At 35.2% G+C, this 21,566-nt stretch overlaps 3 protein-coding genes and 1 non-coding gene across 9 annotated transcripts; 3 read left to right on the top strand and 1 right to left on the bottom strand.

The window, feature by feature from the left end:
• The first annotated feature begins 109 nt into the window (after positions 1 to 109).
• Positions 110 to 182, top strand: TRNAE-CUC. The gene has a single exon. It is a non-coding gene; the product is annotated as a tRNA-Glu (tRNA).
• A 78-nt stretch (positions 183 to 260) lies between these two features.
• LOC123199119 (protein CHAPERONE-LIKE PROTEIN OF POR1, chloroplastic) lies at positions 261 to 4,515 on the top strand. Its single transcript, XM_044613969.1, has 5 exons — positions 261 to 417; positions 1,070 to 1,275; positions 1,416 to 1,507; positions 3,015 to 3,459; positions 4,094 to 4,515. Exons 2-5 carry the CDS (start codon positions 1,133 to 1,135, stop codon positions 4,248 to 4,250), a joined length of 837 nt encoding a protein of 278 aa, XP_044469904.1. The 5' UTR covers positions 261 to 417; positions 1,070 to 1,132; the 3' UTR covers positions 4,251 to 4,515.
• An 860-nt stretch (positions 4,516 to 5,375) lies between these two features.
• LOC123199118 (probable serine protease EDA2) lies at positions 5,376 to 11,335 on the bottom strand. Of its 3 annotated transcripts, XR_006498189.1 has the most exons (14): positions 10,932 to 11,335; positions 9,974 to 10,102; positions 9,501 to 9,656; positions 8,715 to 8,897; positions 8,394 to 8,510; positions 8,217 to 8,270; positions 8,072 to 8,143; positions 7,458 to 7,663; positions 7,176 to 7,270; positions 6,988 to 7,062; positions 6,374 to 6,457; positions 5,651 to 5,749; positions 5,475 to 5,549; positions 5,376 to 5,419 (listed from the first exon to the last, which is right to left on the bottom strand). XR_006498189.1 is itself a non-coding variant. In XM_044613967.1 (13 exons), exons 1-13 carry the CDS (start codon positions 11,106 to 11,108, stop codon positions 5,542 to 5,544), a joined length of 1,455 nt encoding a protein of 484 aa, XP_044469902.1. In that variant the 5' UTR covers positions 11,109 to 11,335; the 3' UTR covers positions 5,376 to 5,541. The 3 variants fall into 3 exon arrangements, 2 of the variants coding, with proteins under 2 accessions (XP_044469902.1, XP_044469901.1); XM_044613967.1 differs by having other exon boundaries at positions 5,376 to 5,549; XM_044613966.1 differs by having other exon boundaries at positions 5,376 to 5,749.
• A 2,182-nt stretch (positions 11,336 to 13,517) lies between these two features.
• Positions 13,518 to 21,140, top strand: LOC123199116 (kinesin-like protein KIN-7G). Of its 4 annotated transcripts, XM_044613963.1 has the most exons (15): positions 13,518 to 13,768; positions 13,868 to 14,011; positions 14,455 to 14,908; positions 15,239 to 15,328; positions 15,415 to 15,515; positions 15,621 to 15,734; positions 15,810 to 15,891; positions 15,974 to 16,041; positions 16,134 to 16,196; positions 16,300 to 16,424; positions 17,101 to 17,437; positions 18,925 to 19,041; positions 19,135 to 20,067; positions 20,219 to 20,532; positions 20,623 to 21,140. In XM_044613963.1, exons 3-15 carry the CDS (start codon positions 14,698 to 14,700, stop codon positions 20,942 to 20,944), a joined length of 2,877 nt encoding a protein of 958 aa, XP_044469898.1. In that variant the 5' UTR covers positions 13,518 to 13,768; positions 13,868 to 14,011; positions 14,455 to 14,697; the 3' UTR covers positions 20,945 to 21,140. The 4 variants fall into 4 exon arrangements, with proteins under 4 accessions (XP_044469898.1, XP_044469897.1, XP_044469899.1 ...); XM_044613962.1 differs by having other exon boundaries at positions 13,868 to 14,908; XM_044613964.1 differs by lacking the exon at positions 13,868 to 14,011.
• Positions 21,141 to 21,566: the final 426 nt, after the last annotated feature.

The raw sequence follows: 21,566 nt of genomic DNA on the forward strand, positions 1-21,566 counted from the left end.
TTTGAGCTTGGTTTAATACTTCAACTTTTATCCATCACATGATTCATATCTACAACTCAAAGCTTAAATATATTCGTAATATATTCATATAATTGGCATAAAACCAAAATCCGTTGTAGTCTAGGTGGTTAGGATACTCGGCTCTCACCCGAGAGACCCGGGTTCAAGTCCCGGCAACGGAAGTTTTTTTAATGTTTTTTATTTCACAAAACGCTCCGTTTTTGCAACGGCGCTTCGTTTTGTATGTCGGCCAACTCGGGTCGGGTTCAGTTCAGTCTAGCTAAGGGCTGAGATATTAGGCGGAAACGCAGCGTATTATATCCTTATAGATTTGTCCGGCTGCTGCCAGCTCTGGTCGAAGCAGGGTTTAGTGTTTTCCCTAAGCCCTCACTCGGCCTTCTCTTCAGTCATATCCAGGTGAGCTGTTTTCTTCTTATCATTTTGTCCCTTTTTTTAAACTTTAGTTTTCAGAATTCTCTCTTTTTTCATGTCACTTAGAAAGGCAAACCTTTATTGGAATTTGTAAAGTTCAATTGATTGATTGTTGGGGCTGATTTTTAAAGCAGTGTTGAACTGCTTTAATCCTTGCAATTGGGGTTTAATTTATCGAGAGACCTTAATGTCATTGCAAGTGGAGTGAAATTGATATTCCTCAATCAAACAACTGTATGTTGTTAACTTGTTAAGTATGGGTTGTATTTGGAAGAGGACTTGGAAAATTAAAAATGTTTTAATCCTTTAATCATGTTGGGAATTCATGAGAACCTCATATTCATTGTCAAAATGAGTCTGTGAAAAAGTAGAATAAGGTTTTTGTTTTGGAAAAAAGTGAAAATGTTTGTTGGCTGATAGATGAGTTTTCAATTGCTTGGTGTTGACTATGTTGTTCTTCAAGGAAGAGAAATGTTGTGGAAGATCACTCTTTTTTCTGCCACAATTTTATCTTGTTTCCACTGAAATTTTAATACGAATTTTTTTTTTTTTTTTTTTTATAATCAAAATGAATCTTAATGCTGCAGTTGTTTGATATACATATATATATATGTATATATATATGTTTTTTTTGCAGCCTCTTATTGTCTTCTTTCAAGTGATTTGGGCTTTAGCAGTGAACTTCTTAAGTATTGTAACAATGTCTGTGTATGGATTGACCGGTTGTCCCTCAAGGTGTTGTCTTAGAACACCTGTAGGTGGCCTGGGTCCACTGAAGCGAGTTTCAGCTCTTCCTAGCTCTTGGAAACCTAAAGATAAGATTGCAGTGACCTGTCTGGAAAGGTATTGCTTAATTATTACAGGCTGAAGTAGCTATCTTGTGTATTTTTGTTTAATAAAATATCTATATTTCCTGGCAAAAGGAAAAAATGAATGGTGGTTGTCTCGGTCATGATTTTTTTTCCCCTCTTGCAATCGTACAGATATTATTGGCTTGGTTCTGCTCAAGGATGCAACAAACAACGAACTCACATGATCAAGTGTACAATGGGTGCTTCTTCAAATGGATCAGCTGGTAATATTTGATTCATTGACAACTGCATAATTGATATGGGGACCTATAGTCAACTCATAATTCAGAAAATTTAGTTGCAAGATCATAATTATAGAATCCTGGTAATATTCATGTTTAGTAGGCTAAGCTGATCCTTACCTTTGGGCAAAATTTGATGTCTACAGTTTGCTAGTAACGCTAGGCTGGCAACTTTACTTTCTTGTGTTCCATTAGTTTGTTGGTCTTGGTTTAAAGCAGTCTTTACTAATGAAATACGTGATATTGTTTAGTGCATGATAATGGATGGTGGAAGCATCTGTGAACTCAAACTTTGTAAATAAAAATATAAGATTTATCAATTTAAATTCACCTGTGGAAGTGATTTGGTACATAGATTGTACAGATTAGGAGTGATTTAAGCCCACAAATGTTAAATTTAGCTGCAAATCTGAAATGACATGAACATATCGGTCTCAGCCTCCTTCCTTCATGCTCATGTGCACATAAAATAAGTGTTGACTTACTGATATAGTCCTTTCTTAAGCATCAGGTTTATGCATAAGAACTTTTAAGTAAGTTGAACCATTTTTTGGGTCCTATATGCCTATTAGCCTTTTTCGGTTCCTGCTTCTTGCATTATCTTGTGGTTTATGATTTTTTTTTTTAATTCAATCAGTATATGATTATCGACAACTGCATGATTGATGTCGGGACCAATAGTCAACTCATAATGCTGAAATTTTCATTGCAAGGCAATGGTTATAGAATCCTGGTCAAATATTCATGTTTAGTAGGCTAATTTGATCCTTACATTATGGTGAAATTTTGATGTCTGTGGTTTGCTAGGAATGCTAGGTTGGCCAGTTTACTTTCATGAGATGCATTAGTTTCTTGGTCTTTGTTGAAAGTGGTCTTTACTAATGAAATATGTGATACTGTTTAATGCATGATTAATGGCTGGTGGAAGCATTGGTGAACTCACCAGTTTAAAAAAACAAAGATTTAAGATTTTACATATTGGATGATATATGCCCTCACCTGTGAAGGTGATTTGGTACGTAGATTCAACAGATTTTGTTTCTGTAGTGATTAGGCCCATAACAGTAATTTTAGCTTCACATCTGAAATGACATGAATGTTTCTATCTAAACTGCCTTCTATCATGCCTATGTGCTCATGAAATGATTGTGGACTTATAGGTATGGTCCTTTTCCCTTAAGTACTAGATTTATCCACAAGAACTTTTAACTAAGTTGAACAACTTCTTTGGTCCAACATATGCCTCCTAGCCTTTTCTATTGTTCTGGCATTATATCTTGGTTAATGATAAAAAAAAATAACATTTCAATTTATAAATTCATGTTGAATCATGTATATGACCTGACCCTCCCCCATCCTTTTGGTGTTTCCTATCATATATATGCTTTTTTCTGTGCTCTTGTTACTGATCCTTTCTGGTAATATGTTTTATCTTAATTGATACACATGCACTTTCTAAGACTCTTCTTATCTGCCTGTCCAAGTTCAGATATCTTCCCCAGAATCAATGTTCGTGATCCGTTCAAAAGACTGGGAATAAGCCGGGAGGCTTCTGAAGATGAAATTCAAGCTGCAAGGTACTTCCTTATTCAGAAATATGCAGGGCACAAACCAAGTGTAGATGCCATCGAATCTGCCCATGACAAAATAATAATGCAGAAGTTTTATGAGAGGAAGAATCCAAAAATTGACATGAAGAAAAAGGTAAGGGAAGTCCGTCAGTCCCGTGTTGTGCAGGCTGTCATGAGCAGGTTCCAAACTCCATACACAAAAATCATCATAAAAACATCTATTGCCTTTATAGTGCTTGGGGTGCTCACTGTGCTCTTTCCAACTGAAGAGGGTCCGACTCTTCAGGTAGCCTTGTCTCTGATTGCCACCATATACTTCATACATGAGCGGCTGAAGAGCAAACTCCGAGCTTTTCTTTATTCGTAAGTTCTTGATGTCTGTTTAATTTCTTTTAGATCTATCAAATATGTTCTGTTATGTTCCTGATGTTTATTTATATAGGGGATTTGATAATCTCCAAAGCTAAAATTTCTGAATCATTTGTGAGGTCATGATGAGTGAACGTGTCTCCTCTAAGGTCATGGTTCTCCCATGTTGTGGTTGGGGATGCAAATGAGCTGAGCCAAGTCAAGGAGTACGTGCCTTGAGCTCGGCTCGATTACATATATAAAGAGCTCGAGATAAAGACGGCTCAGCTTAAAATATTATATTTATATGTTTTTCAATTATCCCTTACATTCAAAGTTAAGATATAAGATTTTTAAAGTGTAAGTTTAAGTTTGAAATATCTTAAGGTTTTATTAATATTTTATTTGAACCAAGTCATAAGCTTGTGAACTCACCGAGCAAGCCAACATCAAGCTCAAGCTTGTCTCAAGAGACGCACTTACGCTGGGCTCATTTGCAGCCCTAGTTGTGGTTGCTGATTACAGTCTTGCAGAGTCACAACATTCTGTCTAGATTTTAAATGCATCGATTATAAAACCCTGCCATTTCAAACTCTGAATTATTGCCATAGAAAAAGGTTTGAATCATGTCCTTGTTGCTTTGGTGCAGTGCTGGAGCTTTTATTTTCTCGTGGTTGCTGGGAACTTTCTTGATGGTATCTGTGATTCCACCCATACCTCTGATTAAAGGATTGAGGAGTTTTGAAGTGACAACCTCATTGATAACCTATGTGCTACTCTGGGTTTCATCAACTTATCTTAAGTAATGCCAGAAAATTGCTATTATAGACCCCAGTTTTGTTGGAGTAGACAGCAAGATTTTCTTGATTAACTTATTGTTTCAAAGGTTTTGGAATTTTCTTACTATGGGCCATGCAACATTTCTAATCACACAGCCTTGAAGCTTTAGGCAACAATTCGTAGGACCTCCCTGTTTATAAAAAGAAGATTGTGAAATTGTCTTTTTTTTTTTTCGGAGAAAGGATGTAAAACTTGAAAAGTTAACGAGGAGGTTGAGGATTTCATGATTTATCACTTCTTTTTAATCATGGTTAAGAAAACTGGTTCAAATAATCAAACCAGTTCGATTGAGACCTGTAGACCAATGCGGCTTAGTTAAGCAGTCTAATAACATCAGCCATTAAACCGCTATGAACTGTGATTCAATCAGGTAAACCATTCTGGTTTGCAATTTAACAGGGATTTTGCCCCTGGTTCTTGGTTATGTCAATGTCAGTGTTATATCATATTGACGCTGTACCGAAGCCACCATATGTTATGTTGATGTCAACATGACATTATGTTGACATCGGAAAACATTTAGTAAAATTGGGTTCCTCCTAGCAATTGCTAATAAAGGAGTAACACAATTGATGCCATTAATTTCATTAAAGATTGACAGTCAGACTGACTAATCGGAACTGGATAAAACGTAGATGAGGCTTTGACCGGGTCCATATTTGATCTGATAATTAAAACATTGTAGTTTCATTCTGAATCAATATTCTTGATCAAACAGGTGGATTTAAATTTGTTAAACTTCAAATGACTATCCAGGTCTCGCCTTTTGGGTGATTGATTGTGTTCCTGATAGGCCAAAAGAAAGAAAATATATGACAGACCCTCCAACAATTATGTCTCAAAAGATCTTATATTTCTTTTGGTCTATTGACGAGAAAACCCAATGATTAATTTCAAAATGTTAAGGGTAGTTTGAATGCTAAAAATGGAGATAACCAAACACGAGAATATAGGTTCGAAACTCATTGATTATATATTAAAATCAAATTTTTGACTTATCAAGTGTACTGGTGAAACCTATAATTGGACCTAGGGTTTTCACTTGATATAATCGGTTTAGACCTGATTAGGTCGAAAAGGTAACTCTCAACTAGATGTTTAATGTTCACATATTACTTATCACATCAATTCACACCAAACTTTAAAAGAGAAATTTGCTATGCAGCTCGACATGAGATGGCAATTCACACCAAACTTCACAGTCAAACAGTAATGTTTGGTATATACAACACAAGATGCCTACTGATGGATCAGCCTTTACATACCTGTTGAGATGGCAATGCATGCTGTCTGAGTCAGTTAAACAGATTGATTACAACATCTCTTCATCTGTCACAAGGCCATCACATTCACATAAAACTCCTACCTGCTTCTTGGCACTCAGACAGCCACAAATCAATGTTCTCTATGATATGCTGCCTTACTTTCTGGACTGCGTCAGGAGAGCTGCAGTTCTGGGCATTACCTGTAATGGAAAAAGGACACAAAATTTCAGACAATTATAAATACAACACCAAGTGAGAGAGAACAAATTTATGAGTTACAGGCATTATAGCCGGGCATGGTTGGCAGAAGGCCATAACAAGCATCAACCTCTCAATCCGCTGTCACTATTTTATGTTATAACATTCTCACAGGTATATGGCTTTTATTAATCCTTATAACATGATGAAAAACCAGTTGAACAAAATATTTCATTAACATGACCACTTAGTCTGCCTCTGGGAAAGCCAGTAGCAGAAGATACCACCAAGATACATATGGAACTCTGTTTTCAGATTGGCTATCTCATGCCTGTGTATATTTTTTAAGCAAATATTAAAAATTTAAAAGTCCAAAACTACAAAGAAATTGAACAGAAGAATGAATCTTTTCATCTTTAAGTTCTCCAGGACAGCAACCCTCAATGCTTTGGAAAGGGTGGTTCTAAACAGATCAAGTACCATGGTAACCATATGTAACTACTCAAGAACATGACATATTCAGTCAAGTAATCCTGTGGCAAACTTCTGACAGTTCAATTGTTTTAGAATTTAAACCAGAACTACAGGTTGAAGAAACAAAAAAGTCAATAATGAACTGTAAATACCTTCAATGCTTAGGGGAGACTGGGGACATCCTCTCATATCAGTTCCGTGGCCACAATTATGACAAGTGATGACATATGAAGGCACTGTACAGTTCAAATGGACACATCTTAGTAGAAGAGTACAAATAAAAGGGTGGATGCTAGTTATCCAAAGAATCAGGACATTGCATAGTAATGCTCCATAGCAGGGTCCTTAATTATTCTCATTGAACAACCATTATATCAACATGGATAATCAACACATATACCATTAAATTTGCCATATCACCACAAATATATGGGAAGATAATCACAACTTAAAGACGTGGTTTAGAAATAATGTCGAAGAGAATCCATATTACCACAGAACAGACACTTTTACAAAGAAGTAGATGACACAAGCTTAATATGGATCACCACCAAAAATGTTTGTGCCTATTAGAATTTCAAAATTACTGGTAAGATGGACCAGAGTGGTCTATTTAGAAGCCTAGTAATCTACTGTTGTCAACACCATGTACTTATGCACACAGTCAAACTGAGGAAATAACATAAACAATAAAATTTCTAACCAACTTATTTTCCCCCCTTATCTTTCTTTGACTGGGTTCTCTTCAAAATAACTGGCAACTTACTATCTGGAGATGAAATTTGTTTGGATGCATGACGCCAGGGATCCTGTGAGCCATTTGTAAAAATAATTTTTGAACCTGCATACCCATTTGGTAAGAACATTTGAACTATGAACAAAGATAAAAAAGAAAGAATAAAAAGTTGCTGCTTGACAATCCAACACAGAGATTAGAAGGTTAAGCGTCTAGACCAGCAATTCTTGTGCCTCCATAGTATATATTTGTCATATCAACATCTGGATAGATGCCCTCTCCAAAGACATTCTTGCACAGGTCCAAATGGTATCTGCCACATAAGAGGAGCGATTTGTGTAATCAGTTAGGTAGAAGGGATAACTCAAAGGAGAAAAATGAGCGAACATTCCATTTCTTTTGTGTCTTTTGGTAAATAGATAATTCTATGCTAATTATTTACACATAAATAGAGTGTATAATAGAATAAACATAACAAAATATACTAATTAACAGCACACCTTGTATCCACTTTTGAAGAGCGAATGCTATCATTTGAAGGTGCTACCTGAAAGTATGCAACTTCTGTGCAAACTTGAAACCACCACAACCGATCACTACTCCCTTCACTAACAGCAGTATTTTTCAGGTGCTTCTGATTATATGTCTGAACACTAACACCAAACTTCCCAAGGTAATAGTCTTTAACATATTTGGCATAGGCATCCTACATGAGAGGGGAGAGAGAACCTTAGAATTATATTAAAAATTAGAGAAAGATGATAAAGGAATCTCAATCTGCCAATTAAACATAAGCTACTGTGTCTGTTGACTGCACAACTTAAAGAATAATGATAAAGACAGATAAATCAACTGAGTGTTCAATCAATCTATTCATGAAACTGGATATTCTGAACCATCATTTTTTTGGGCTGCACAAAGAACATGATGGATGTAATGACTATGTCTCATAATTTATCTTATACAAGACACCAATCCAACTCACTCATAGAACCGGTTATAACAAATGGCTAGTAAATCAAAATCTCAGCAGCATTATAAGTAAATAAGCAAAAGCTGTTATGATTATCTAACACAATTAAAAGAGATAAATGGCAAGAAAGAGAAGCAATACCACTAAATCCTCTCCAGCCTTCTTAGCTTCAACAAGGGGGGCACATAGTGTATCTGGATTTCCATATTGAAACTGAAAAATTTAACTTGAAGATCATTAACGTGAAAATATCCAGCAACAGAACAGAATAAGAAACTACACTCACCGCAATAACGGCTGCATCAGCCAGAAAATAAAGGAAATCACCATCAATCGCCAGCTGCAAGCGTATCCAATACGTTTAAAATCCGTAATAAGCAGTAAGAGTTTCTTCATTGCTTTTGCACTTGACATAAGTTTCAGGAACATATCAATGAACCAGAGCAAGGAAAGAAAATCAAACCTCGCCTGCATTGAACAATTTCTTCAACGCTTTTCCATTTGAAGCAAGCCTTTGCTCCACAAGTTGAGTAGTTTCTTGTAGTGCAGCTTTACATTCAGCACCAGCTGATACACCAATCTGTACAAAAACAACACGAGTGAAAGGTAATGGCAAGATTTACAAAATTAGGAGAACTATTCAAACAAAACTTAAGCTCAAAGACCAAAAGACAAAATTCAGCAAGATCTAAACTTGGAGGGGGGAAAAAAAAAGAATAAGCACAAATTTTCAAGATATATCTTTTCAATGAACATGGATTCATCAAATTAAATTTCTCTCTACCTGCTGATCAAATTCTGTGAAGTTGTAGACAGCAAGTACAACAGCAGAACTTGCCAGACTTCCACATGTTAGATGAGGGAACTTCAGCCGAAACCATGCACTAAGAGCTCCTGAGTATGAGATACCAAAAACAAACCATGGATTCTCAATACTTACTCTATTATGCTTCAGGTTCAAAGATTCCTACAAAAATTAGTATCATCACATTAACTATGAGTTTGATAGAAATAAAGATTATACAAATTCTTTAAGCAAGATTTGAGATACATAATGGCAGAATGAAATTTACCTCATATACATGAAAATACCGTACACATGGCCTTACCATGTAATAAGAATTAGCAAATGAAAGGAAGATAAACAGATCTATACCTCTTGTTCCACAGGCAACTTGCATATTCATGCAGAAATGCAAATAAATACAGCATAGGGCACCCACGGCATGGAAAATTTCAGATGCACATCTTTGTTTGTATTTCTATATGTAGGCATGCACAAGAGAAAATGCCAAACAACATAAAAAATAAAATTTCCCAACATACAAATTGATAACAAACTATCAAGTATTGTTGATTTTATATTCATGTTCATTAACATGGACCCAAAAAGAGAAAAACAAAGAAAGGAACGAGAAAAAATTTAGGGAGGAGAAGACAAAAAATCCCTTGTTCTGCCAGAAAATTTCTTCTCCAGATTATTTCACAGGAACAGCAGTGAGACTCATTGTAGGTGGATATCATCTGAAGTGCACTGGGAAATCCAGTTCAGAAATTATATGGTAATTACCTGGTAACGCTGACGGAATACAGCCAAGTCGAAGAGTGCCTGCTTAGATGAAAGAAATCTTAAATTTTCTGTTGTCAGTGATTTAAAGGGTGAGCTCTTGCCATAGTAACGATGCTCAAGTGAAACAACAGCTGCTCCAAACTTCTTTGCCAAAACCTGTAGAATGGTAGATGGTTTATAATTGTTTTTTCATCAAACTAGTAATACCTAATTCACAAGAACAATGAGTTTCGGTCATTCAATGAACTGTGAAAAAACTCTATTGAGTTGTCAGGTCACATTTGTCAATTTAAATACAGCCAAAATGTCGCTCTTTGTTTTAATCCAATACTGATACAAATTGAATATCTTTATTTTTTGATAAGCCATTAATTCTAGTTTAAAACTACAGGTATTCATCAAGTAGCCTGCTTAAGACTATTTAACATAAATTCAGCTTTAAATTGCAACTAAGGATAAGAGCTGAAACTTACGCTGATATAGTCATTAGTTATGCCATTGCACGCAGATTCACCACAGATTTTCAAAAAAATAGGACCATTCTCTGCAGGTTTGAAGTAGTCAAGGAATTCATAATATCGCTGCTCAAATTGACGGTGATCCTGCAATTAAAAGTCCCGTTTAAGCAAAATTTGCAACTACACTTCAACAAAAAAGAAATCCTTATAAAATTCAACTCTACAGGCTCAATTACAAAATTCCAAGCCGATTTGATCACTTAGTTATAGGAGTAGATTGTGAATAATGTGATACTTTGTGCCTGTTTAGTACAACTTATGATTATTGAATTATGATTATAGGAACAACTGATTATGTAATAATCAATTCTTGCCAGTTTGGTACAACTTACGATTATTGAATTATAAATAATTATAGTCTAATTGTGAGTGTCCAGCAAATAACTAAAAAGCTGATTTTTTGCGTTAAATATTAAATATATCTAGTGCTTTATCAGTTTATCTTGTGGATTAGAAAGGTAAAAAAATAATTAAGAAAAAAACTAAAGTCTTAGGACTTGGACATTTTAACTCAAATAATCGTCTTTTTAAATTATTTTTAAAACAGTAACAATTGGATTATGATTATTAATAATCACAAAACATGCAAAATTGATTATTACAAAATCAATTATTGCTATCACAATCCGATAATCATAAGCTATACTAATCCGGCACTAAAAATGTGATTATAATATGCAATTGAATTATTGAAATAAACTATCTTAAACATGTTATAATTGATGATTTAACCCAAAAATCTGGATTAAATAAGCTATAATAAAGAGAAGCTTTATTAATTCTAAAAATGATAAGATAATTAAAAAAAATACACTAAAAGGTTGGAGATATCAATATGGAACTATCAACGTATAATATACGAAGATAAATGCAGAAAATTATGGCAGAAGGATAATACAGAGGGAACGCATACATAAGGAGAGAAATGATCGAGAGTCTGATTGAACCAGAGTTCTTTGGTGGTCAAGTAGTTGCTGCTGCCAGACTCAGACAATCTGTTAAGAAAGGTCGACGGCGGCACAAATCCGTGCGAGACTCTCCACAGCATCGACAACATGAACAACACCGTTGTCAACGTCGTCGTTTCCATTCGCTCTTCTTTCTCACTGAAGAACGCCGAGCAGTCGGTAGATAAGTTAACTTGCTTAAGCACGCGACTCTCCTCCACGTGCACGACACTTGCTTCTTATTTGTATTTTTAGTTTACTTCGAGATGGGTTTTTGCCTTGGGTCATATATTAGCTAGGTTGCAAACTGTTCAGAGCTTGTGAGGTGTTCACAACTTAACTCAGATCCAACTAGGTTTAATTATTGTCAAATTCAATTTGATCTTCGATGGTTTAAGTTTGATTTTCAATTTGAATTCAAATTTATTATTAATAGGTATGAGTTTATAAGCTTATAATTTACATAAAATATTAATAAATTTTTAATATTATATTTATATCTTTTTAAAAATATTAATATTATTAATAGGTATGAATTCAAACAGGATCAAATCCACTTTGGACAGACCTTAGCCCCACGAAATATGAGAAATTTCTCTGATACTTCGCCCAAAGAACGCCATTGAAGCCCAGACAAACTCAAAGCTGGGCTACAAAAGATGATTCGGGCTCGGCCCAGAAATATATTTTGGATGTTCAATGCTGCTGCTGACTCAAGAGGAAATTTCACAACAGCAACCAAATCGCAAATCTAAAGCCCACATCATATTTTAATGTGCCCATTACTTTAACATAATAAAAAGATAAATACGACTTAATTCATATTTTTTTTAAATTTAATTGTGCGGGAATTTCTTCCATATGCATTATTCGTACAGAAATTTACAAACAAACTTGAATCAAATCGAATATATATTGGAGATCAAACTGTACCGGTTCAACTCACAACCCATTGTAAAAGACACCACTGTCGGCAATGAACTAAATTGGAAAAGAAGGAAGATTGAATTATGGGTAGAAAAAGATGCACATGCAGATGCATTGATAAAAGAAGTCCGGTTTCTCCTTTAACAGGTTAATTATTAACAACGAAGTTTCATACACATGGATGGACCGGACTAATTTTAGTGCATCACATGGGGTGTTTTTCATGCACACCTGGTCAAGTAGTCCCCACTTCTTCAATACATTTTGGCAGCTTTTTCTCTGTCTCCCTTATGTGGGGGAAAGAAATCAATCCCAACCCAACTAATATTTATCACTCCAAAGGCCTAACTAATACACTTTCACATTAAAAATTGTACTCGTATCTTGGTATGTATTATTTTTATAATAATTGTACACCGGCAACTTGATTAATGGTGCTTTCTTCTTGTTTTTATTCCATCCTTTTAATAAGGATGATGATTGAAGTTTGTGGCAGGTGAAAGCCATACATCACTCTTCACCAGATTGCCTTAATGCGACAGTGCTATCCTACTTACTTACAATTAAGAAGATTGTAGATGTATTTGATAATATGGTTGGGGGTATTTTTGTATAGGGTTTGATCTAATCTAAGTTAATTTGATTCGAATATATTATTTAATTTGAATTAACTGAATTCAAGCTAAAGTTTTAACTTAATAACTCAATTTGAGTTTGACTTATTTGATTATTTGTTGATAATATATATCCATCTAGTGATATTATTCACTTTTTTAGTGATTTTGTTTATTCCACCGACAACCCTTTGGTGACAATGTATTCAACTCAAACGAGTTTAAATTGGATATTATAGATTTAATCCAAACTCAAGTCAAGTCTAAATTTAGTTTGGATTGAATCTATCCCTATTTTTATACTAATAAGTGTGTATTGAAGTTAAATTACTTCTTTAGGTCAACCATTCACACTGAAAAATGAGAACTCATGAAAAAAATGGTCTAGTATCTAGAAATTCATAAAAAAAACTTTGCAACCTAACCTATAGATTGATATTTGCTTATTGTTGTGCACTTAGAATTTTTCTTGGTTAAACTCACAAAAACAACACTAAAAGACAACCAGCTATATAAATTACATGCATTAGTTACCCATGTGATCTACTCGCAAGCCCATGACACAATATGCGTATTATACCTTCTATCCAAGGGATAATTCTTGGCTATTACAATACTTCCCCGCAATCCGCAATCCACAATCTTCTCAATATATTTTTTTTATCTCTTATTATTGTAATATTAAGATCACATTTTATCAAATCGGGAGCGTTGGATCATCTACTTTTTCTAATACAATAACTTGTCTTGATTTATATAGTAATATCTAGTATTTAAATATGTAATTACATATATAACCCTACATCTTTTTTTACAAATTAAACTATTAAAGATTGTACAAAGATTTAGGGACAATACTTTTTATATATCTTAGTAGAATATCAAACCACCATTGGAATGTTATTTTGTGCATCTTTTATCGATGCAATTTTTAGCATCAACCCTTAACTGACGATTGACCGCTCGAGGGTAGATGTAAATGTTTTTAAATAGAAACAAATGCAACCCTAAAATTAGTGAAAATAATATTTGGGACTTTTTCAATGTCTTCAAGTTATTCGAAAATTTGGGCTGAAGCGCAAGTTTAGGGCAGATTGGTAAATATAACATGGTGAGTCAGTTAATAACGATTCAGCTTCGCGCGGTAGTTTTAATTCAGAGGCCAATATTGAAGAAGCCGACGCCATAGTCATACATATTTTCTTGTAAAATTTCAAATACAGAGACGGAGAGGAAGGATGTTCTCTCCATCTCTGCAAGAGGTGAGATGAGCTCGAAGCATTTTCAATGGTTTGAATGGAAGAAACTTTGAATTTGGTTCATGATATTGTTATGATTAACTTTTTTTTTTTTTATTTTAGGGTTCAAATTGGTTGCCTTATGAAGTTGTGCTGTTCCTAGGTAGATTCTATATTTGGGATTCTACCTGATTCATATGCTTTGGATTTTGCGGTCAACGAGAATAAATTTCATACAACTAAGGAACAGCCACAAAGAAGAATTTTGTAAGAAACCCAAATAAATCATTGACAATTTGAACGAACAGTTTGTGCACATGGAGCTAGTGAAGAAGAATCTTGGAAAAATTACAAACATTCCTTGAAAACGACTCTCATTTTTAGTTTCTACTAGTTAAAAAATATTGTCTCGCAACTATTTTTTTTTTTAATTAATTTGCAAGCTATTTTATATTTGGGAAGACTTTTGACAGACTGTAATTGGGGACCATTTGGGAAAAGTTCAAATGAAGTATTAAATTTCCATAAACAACTGTTACCTTGTTTGTTTCGTAGAATACTAATAGCTGATGATTGACGATTTGTGTTTTATATGACTTGTTTGAATTAAAAATAAGTCAAATTAAGATATGGGTGTCTGGGATGAGACAGAACACAGAGGAAATGGTGGGTTGATTTAGCACTAATCCATGATTAGTCTGTTGATGCAGATGATTGTAAGGTATGAAGAAAGTTATGTGGCCCTTGTGTTTTGTAGAAGACCATCAATTGCTTTATTATTGAACCTGAATGGTGATTCATCACTTGAATAGTGAAGAAAAAGTTGTGAGGTGGTGAGGAAAAAAAAAAGCAAAAAATACAGTCTTGGTCAAAGTACTTTGATTTCTTTGTAGATGGTCGCATATTATATATGTACTTTAGAGTTCGTTTTGTGAAGAAAGGAAAAGTTGAAGATGGGAGCAGCCAATGAGGAGGAGCCCATGCAAGGACCAAGCAGCAATGTCGAAAGAATTTTTGTTTCAGTTCGATTGCGGCCTTTGAATGAGAAGGAAATTGCTAGAAATGATGTGTCAGACTGGGAATGCATCAATGATACCACTATCATATACAGGAACAGTCTTACGGTTGCTGAAAGGTCCATGTATCCAACTGCTTATACATTTGGTAAGGAATTATCTGAATATAAAGTTGGTTCAAGTTTCTTAATATGTGAATTTAGTAGAGGACTGACCATTGTAAATCGATAGAACTTCACCACATTTTCCATAAATTTGTCTCATATGGATATTATTTGCTGTCTATGAATTTATTGATGAGGGTTCGTAGTCCAATCTTTAGTTTCCAGATATATTGTTTTTTTTTTAAGGCTGCATTGATTTTTGTCAACTCTTTTTGTTAAGATTGCATCTGTTAGTTTCTTATCTTTGAAGAATTGGTGTGCTCACACTCTTCTGATCTGATTTTTCTGGGCTATATGTTGGTTTTTGGTTCTAGACAGGGTGTTTAGTCATGATTGCACTACAAGGAAGGTGTATGAGGAAGGAGTCAAGGAGGTGGCTCTTTCAGCAGTCAGTGGCATAAACTGTGAGCATGCTTGTCTCCTTCTGTACCAGTTTTATGAACTTTGCCTTGAATTCCATCAACTAAATTTTACATCCACTTATTTTCAGCAAGTGTTTTTGCTTATGGGCAAACAAGCAGTGGAAAGACGTACACAATGACTGCAATCACTGAGTACAGCATGGCAGATATATATGACTACATAGATAGCGTAATGACAACCTTAATATGTTTATTAATTTTCCTTAGATGCAATTATGCTCATTTTCATAATTATTCATTGTCCCATTCAAATAAACGTGTTTCCTTTTTGTAGCACAAAGAAAGAGTATTCATTTTGAAGTTCTCTGCTATGGAGATTTATAATGAATCTGTTAGAGACCTTCTCAGTACAGACAGCACTCCACTTAGACTCCTCGATGATCCAGAGGTAAATTTAATTATTGGCTAGATGAACTTTTTTTTTTAAAAATATTTTACTATGCTAATGTATCAATCTTAATAGAAAGGAACTATTGTTGAGAAACTCACAGAGGAAACTCTGAAGAGCTGGAGTCATTTTAAGGATCTTCTATCCATCTGTGAAGGTATGAATCGCTTGAAGTGATGCTGGTTTGTCTGCATATCCCATCAATGTTTATTTATATATAGCCTACTGCATTTTGGCAGCTCAAAGGCAGATTGGGGAGACTTCTCTGAATGAAACAAGCTCCAGATCTCATCAGATCTTGAGACTGGTAATTATGATTTATTTTTACAGAATTTTGTATGCAACACTGCTTGGTAAACTACACGGTATTCTTTCTATTGACTTATGTTTCTGTTTCAGACAATTGAAAGCTCTGCACGTGAGTCCTTTGGCAATAGTACTAGCTGCCTTGCAGCCACTGTGGTATGCAATATTACATTTTTTCCATGAATGATTTGATTTGTAATATTACTAAAGCTGAAATAAAGATAGTGAACATTCTCTTCTTTTTAATTTTCCTTCGCAGAATTTTGTTGATCTTGCCGGAAGTGAACGTGCTTCTCAGGCTTTATCAGTTGGCACAAGATTGAAAGAAGGTTCCCACATAAATCGTAGTTTACTGACACTAGGAACTGTTATCCGTAAGCTAAGGTTAGTTTGTGTTCATAAGAGCTTGTCATATGGAATGATAAATTTCTTCAGCTACCTGTCCACTTAAATATAGTGTATTGTAGAAGGAAAACAAAAAGTGCCAATAGGACAACTAAAGTGCATTTAGCTTGTTGTAACCTTAGTATAGATGCATTGTAATAATGAGAATCGTATGCACCAATAGGTTTCTGCACCTTTTCAAAAAATTGTGACCTTCTGTTTGATTAAAAGTGTATCATGTTACTATGCTGTAGCATTTCTGTTGCCTCCTTGAAGAAAATGTATTATGTTGTACTGCAGATTTGCTGTACTTAAAAATCATTGCTGATGTTTCCTTGTTCAGTATGTACCTTCTGAGTTTAATATGTTACGATGTGTTGGCCTTAAAACTTTACATAACATCCTTTTCTTCCAATAGTTTGTAGTGTGTTATCAGAAACTTCAATATCTTAGGATGCTGTGATTGATTGACTTACTACATCAGGGACTGCCATGTTTCTTAACTGTATTTCATTTTTGCATACAGAATGTTAGTCACTGTGGTTTTCTTTCTTTCTCTCTTTTTTAATCCTTTTGTTTAAGCATTTGTAACTAGAGCTCTAGCATTCAGTGAATCTTGAATAACTTTATATTGTATTTTAATATTTATCCATATAGCTTCTATGGTTGTATGCAGCAAGGGAAGAAGTGGACATGTTCCTTATAGAGATTCAAAGCTAACTCGCATACTGCAGTCCTCCTTAGGAGGAAATACTAGAACTGCCATCATCTGTACCCTGAGCCCTGCACGAATTCATGTTGAGCAATCCAGGAATACCCTCTTGTTTGCAAGTTGTGCTAAAGAAGTGGCTACTAATGCACAAGTCAATATAGTCATGTCTGATAAAGCACTGGTAAAACATTTGCAACGAGAATTGTCTAGATTGGAGAATGAGTTGAGAACTTCAGGAGCAATTTCTAATATATCTGATTATGCTGCAATTCTCAGAGAAAAAGACATCGAAATAGAAAAGGTGATCCAATAGTCTCCTAGTACTTAGTACAACCTTTTAGTACAAAATTATTAAAGAACCATTTCATATCTAACATTAGGACAGATAGCTATATTGTGTTAGTAGGGACACAATATCAAGAAATGATATATGCATGAGGCTTCTGCCTTCTAATTTAGTTGTTAGTAGTTTCGGGTACTTCTATAAACCAATGAAAATTAAATTGCAAATTTCCAACATTTTGAGCCATTATTTCAGTATGTTTTTTATTTTGCTGTGATGCTCCTTCAATTACCACATAGTTATCATTAATATTGCATTTTCAAAAATTATACTCTTTTACGTTCATTTCCCTCATGCTTTCTACTTGTTTATAGATCTTTGTCTCAAAATTCTTTCTTTTCCTGGTTCTGCTGCATTCAGCTACCATAACTTGAAATATATCTCCACTACCAGAATCATATATTCCTTATGGTTGCCCAATCCTTCACCTATAATTTCTATCATCTCTGCTTTTCATTTTCTCTTATAAAGTGTACAGTTTATTGGAAAAACTTTTTGACATTTGATACGAACCTTAGAAGAACTATGCATCAAAAACTAGTTATTGATATGGAAGAGTTCAAGGCCATATAAACCCCACACTAGTTGCCCAAACTTTTTAGTGTGGGATCAAAGTCTCATATTTTATTATGTGGAATCCAAGTTTCATACTTTGTACTTGGGATCCTAACATTCTACCACGCTTCCTAGTCCCAGCGTCTATGCAGGCTAGCCGTGTGCTAACTCCCTGCTAGCCCCCGGTGAATACTGCAATATCGAATTCACCACCCGCGTCACATGATTGTGGCTGGGACATATGGTGATTGCTCTGATACCAAATGATACTTTGCACTTGAGATCCTAACATTCGACCACGCTTCGTAGCCCCAACGCCTATAGGGCTAGCCGTGTGCTAACTCCTTGCTAGCCTTTGGTGAATATTGCAATATTGGATTCACCACCCGCGTTGCATGATTGTGGCTGAGAGACATAGTGATTGCTCTGATGCCAAATGATACAAACCTCAGGAAAATCATATCTAAAAAACTAGCTATTGAGATGAGAGAGTTTAATGTCATATAAACTCCACACTAATTGCTCATACTTTCTAATGTGAGATCTAAGACTCATACCTTATACTTGGGATCCTAGCAATATTCTTATCATACATGCATGAAAAAGGTTTAGTGTCCTCACTCGATTTTAACTTTGCTTGAGTCTTGGATCAAAGGCCTCTTGGATTCAATTGTTTTTATTTTCTAGTTTTCTAGTACTTCTCATTTCTTGATTTATTATTGTCGTTAGTAACAGCTGTCTTTCTTTGGCATAGTACCTTGGAAATGCATTGATTCATATCTTTGAGTGCTTGGCACATAAACCTGACCTCATGCTACAAAATTTTCCATTAATTTAAGCAGTGAGCAACTTTCTTTTTGTCTAAAACCTTGAGTTACCTTTTTATGCAGCTAAAAAGAGAATTAAGTGAGATGACTCTGCAACGAGACTTGGCTCTTAGTCAAGTTGAGGATCTACTACAAGAGGCCAGAAATAGATCAAAGGATAGAACTCCAATGGTGGTATATGTGAGTGAAGTATAGCTTTCATCTTCTACATTCATTTACATCTTGATTCATCTTTCCGATCCTAATTTTAAACTGTCCAATTTCCTCATCCAGGCAGGTCTTGATCATCAGTACCCAAAATTGCGAATTCGAAATTCATTGGATTCTCCAAAGTCGGAGACCCCTGTTTTTGAGGACCCTCCCTATCTAGGTATCAGTGTTAGATCTTCTGATGAATCTCCATACTCAAATGGACACAGCAGGAGTAGTTCTGCCATCTTACAACAGAATTCCCCTGGCTCTTGTTCCTTTCAAGAGGGCAAAGTGAGTGTTCCCAACTTTGTTGGAATTGATCTGTCTCAGGAGGAGATTGAGGCAGAAATTAACGAAAATGTAGAGGACATTTACAAGGATGTTCGATGCATTCAGACTGAAGAAAGCTCAAGTAGATATTCAGACTCAAATGTTTCAGAGTCTAGCATCAATAGGTATAGAGATTCAAATGCAACATGTAATGAAGTAAAGCCAGCTACCACTGGATTGACTGAGGCTGAGGATGAAGAAGTGAAGCCAGCTACCTCTGGATTGACTGAGGCTGACTATGAAGAAGTGAAGCCAGCTACCTCTGAATTGACTGAGACTGAGAATGAAGACAGAGAAAAGAGAGAGATGAGGTCACCGACCTTGAAAGAAGAGAAAGGGTGGAAGAACATCCTTCCAGATTCTGTTTTTCCTACCCCAAAAGAACCATCTCCACAGTTGTTCGAAGAAGACATGAGTAGCTCAAGAAATTTCAAGTTAGGAAGGAGTAGCAGTTGTAAAGCGAGACTCATAACTAGCGTGTCTTTAGATCCATTTGAGAGCCTGCACAGAAAATTTTCTGCACTGAGATATGCTGCTGACTCAGAGAACTTGTCAAGAAATGAGCCAATTGCAAAGAATGTTGAAATTTCAGATGGTGCAGAAAGTACCAGTGATAGCACCTTCATTTTGTCCAAAGAGGGATGCACTGATCCTCAGGATGAGCAGCAACTCGCTGTTTGTGAGGTGAGTGCTTGTTTATTTCTTGACATTATTCTTTATAGTACTATAGATACAAGGTATTGCATGCTGAAGTGGAAATTATTTAAAAAACTGTCTGGTAATATCAAATCCAGTTGTTTATTTTACTTTGGATATGATGCATATAAATAAACAGGAGGCAGAAACAAAGCCCGTTGAACCTGCAAAGAGTGTGAGAGATGTTGGCTTGGATCCAATGGAGACTGAACTGATAGACACTTTGAAGTGGCCTGATGAATTCAAGAGATTACAAAGAGAGATTGTTGAACTTTGGCATGATTGTAATGTCTCATTGGTTCACAGGACCTACTTCTTCCTTGTATGTAAAGGAGATCCAAAAGATTCGTTGTTCGTGGAGGTAGAGCACAACAGACTGTCCTTTCTAAAGGAAACATTTTCTAGGGGTAATGAATGTGTAGAAGACGGTAAAACTGTGTCCCGAGATTCAAGGTATTGTGATTGCATTACAAGTATCTAAATCTGTATTACATATTAACTGCAAAAGTAAATATTTAATATGAATTGGGTTTTGTTTCTTAGCTTAAAGGCTCTACAAAAAGAGAGGTATATACTTAGCCAGAAAATGCAGAACAAGCTCTCCAAGGAACAGAGACACAACCTATTCCTGAAATGGGGTATTGGGTTAAAAACAAAGCATAGGAGATGGAAGTTAGCCAATCTCTTATGGAGTGATCCAAAAGACTTGAACCATGTAGCAGAAAGTGCTTCTGTCATCGAGAAGCTGATTAATTTTACAAAGCCAGAGCACATTTTAAAGGAGGCCTGTAGTCTCAGCCTCACATCACGGCCCTCAAAAAAGAAGTTTAAATTTTTTAGAAGCAATGCTAAGTCTCTCCTGTAAGTTGATTGTTGACAGCTCTATCGGTAATATTTCCATCTCACTTGTTGATTTCTCAATCTTCACTGATTTTTTGTATCTTATTTTCTGGTTTGATGCAGTTCTTTTTGTGAAAAAGTTGTAAACCTCAAGCTACAAAAATGATGTATATTTTTAAAGCTAATATCTCAAAGTGAGATTTTTTTTCCTTTTTTAAAAACCTGAGTGTCTTGAATGTTTTTTGAGCAGGTAAAAAGTTAAATGACAATAAGAGAACATTGCTAATGCCAAGAATTTTCTACTGTATTTGAAATACCTGAATGTCATGAGGAGAACATTCCTGATAATGACAATGATTAGACTTATGACTTGTCCATCAAACAGAACATTCCCAATCCAAGGAAAATTCTGTTACCTTTGACAAACCTGAATTGTCCTGGAGAGAATTAGGTGTGGATTTGTGTAGAGTTAAACCCGGCTCAAACTCGAATTGAATCCAAAAAATCTAGCTCGACGTTGCCAGATAAGTTGTCAGAAAAGAAGGGTTCCTGCCCTAGAGAGAACATTCCTAATAATGACAATAATTAGACTTGTCCATTTAAAGAGACAACTACTAAAGTACTAAGCCTTCATTCATGAAAATTTT

The sequence above is a fragment of the Mangifera indica genome, chromosome 16 (genome assembly GCF_011075055.1).
Source record: "Mangifera indica cultivar Alphonso chromosome 16, CATAS_Mindica_2.1, whole genome shotgun sequence".
Taxonomy (NCBI): domain Eukaryota; kingdom Viridiplantae; phylum Streptophyta; class Magnoliopsida; order Sapindales; family Anacardiaceae; genus Mangifera; species Mangifera indica.

Excerpts from the sequence above, each read along its gene's own strand:
- LOC123199118 (XM_044613966.1), bottom strand. The coding sequence starts at position 11,108 with ATGGAAACGACGACGTTGACAACGGTGTTGTTCATGTTGTCGATGCTG. Across the intron at positions 9,657-9,973 it reads TAACTAATGACTATATCAGC|GTTTTGGCAAAGAAGTTTGG; the intron begins GTAAGTTTCAGC and ends ACCATTCTACAG. Across the intron at positions 7,664-8,071 it reads AGGCTGGAGAGGATTTAGTG|GATGCCTATGCCAAATATGT; the intron begins GTATTGCTTCTC and ends CCTCTCATGTAG.
- LOC123199116 (XM_044613962.1), top strand. The coding sequence starts at position 14,698 with ATGGGAGCAGCCAATGAGGAGGAGCCCATGCAAGGACCAAGCAGCAAT. Across the intron at positions 15,735-15,809 it reads GACTCCTCGATGATCCAGAG|AAAGGAACTATTGTTGAGAA; the intron begins GTAAATTTAATT and ends CAATCTTAATAG. Across the intron at positions 15,892-15,973 it reads TCTTCTATCCATCTGTGAAG|CTCAAAGGCAGATTGGGGAG; the intron begins GTATGAATCGCT and ends GCATTTTGGCAG.
- LOC123199119 (XM_044613969.1), top strand. The coding sequence starts at position 1,133 with ATGTCTGTGTATGGATTGACCGGTTGTCCCTCAAGGTGTTGTCTTAGA. Across the intron at positions 1,276-1,415 it reads GCAGTGACCTGTCTGGAAAG|ATATTATTGGCTTGGTTCTG; the intron begins GTATTGCTTAAT and ends GCAATCGTACAG. Across the intron at positions 3,460-4,093 it reads CTCCGAGCTTTTCTTTATTC|TGCTGGAGCTTTTATTTTCT; the intron begins GTAAGTTCTTGA and ends GCTTTGGTGCAG.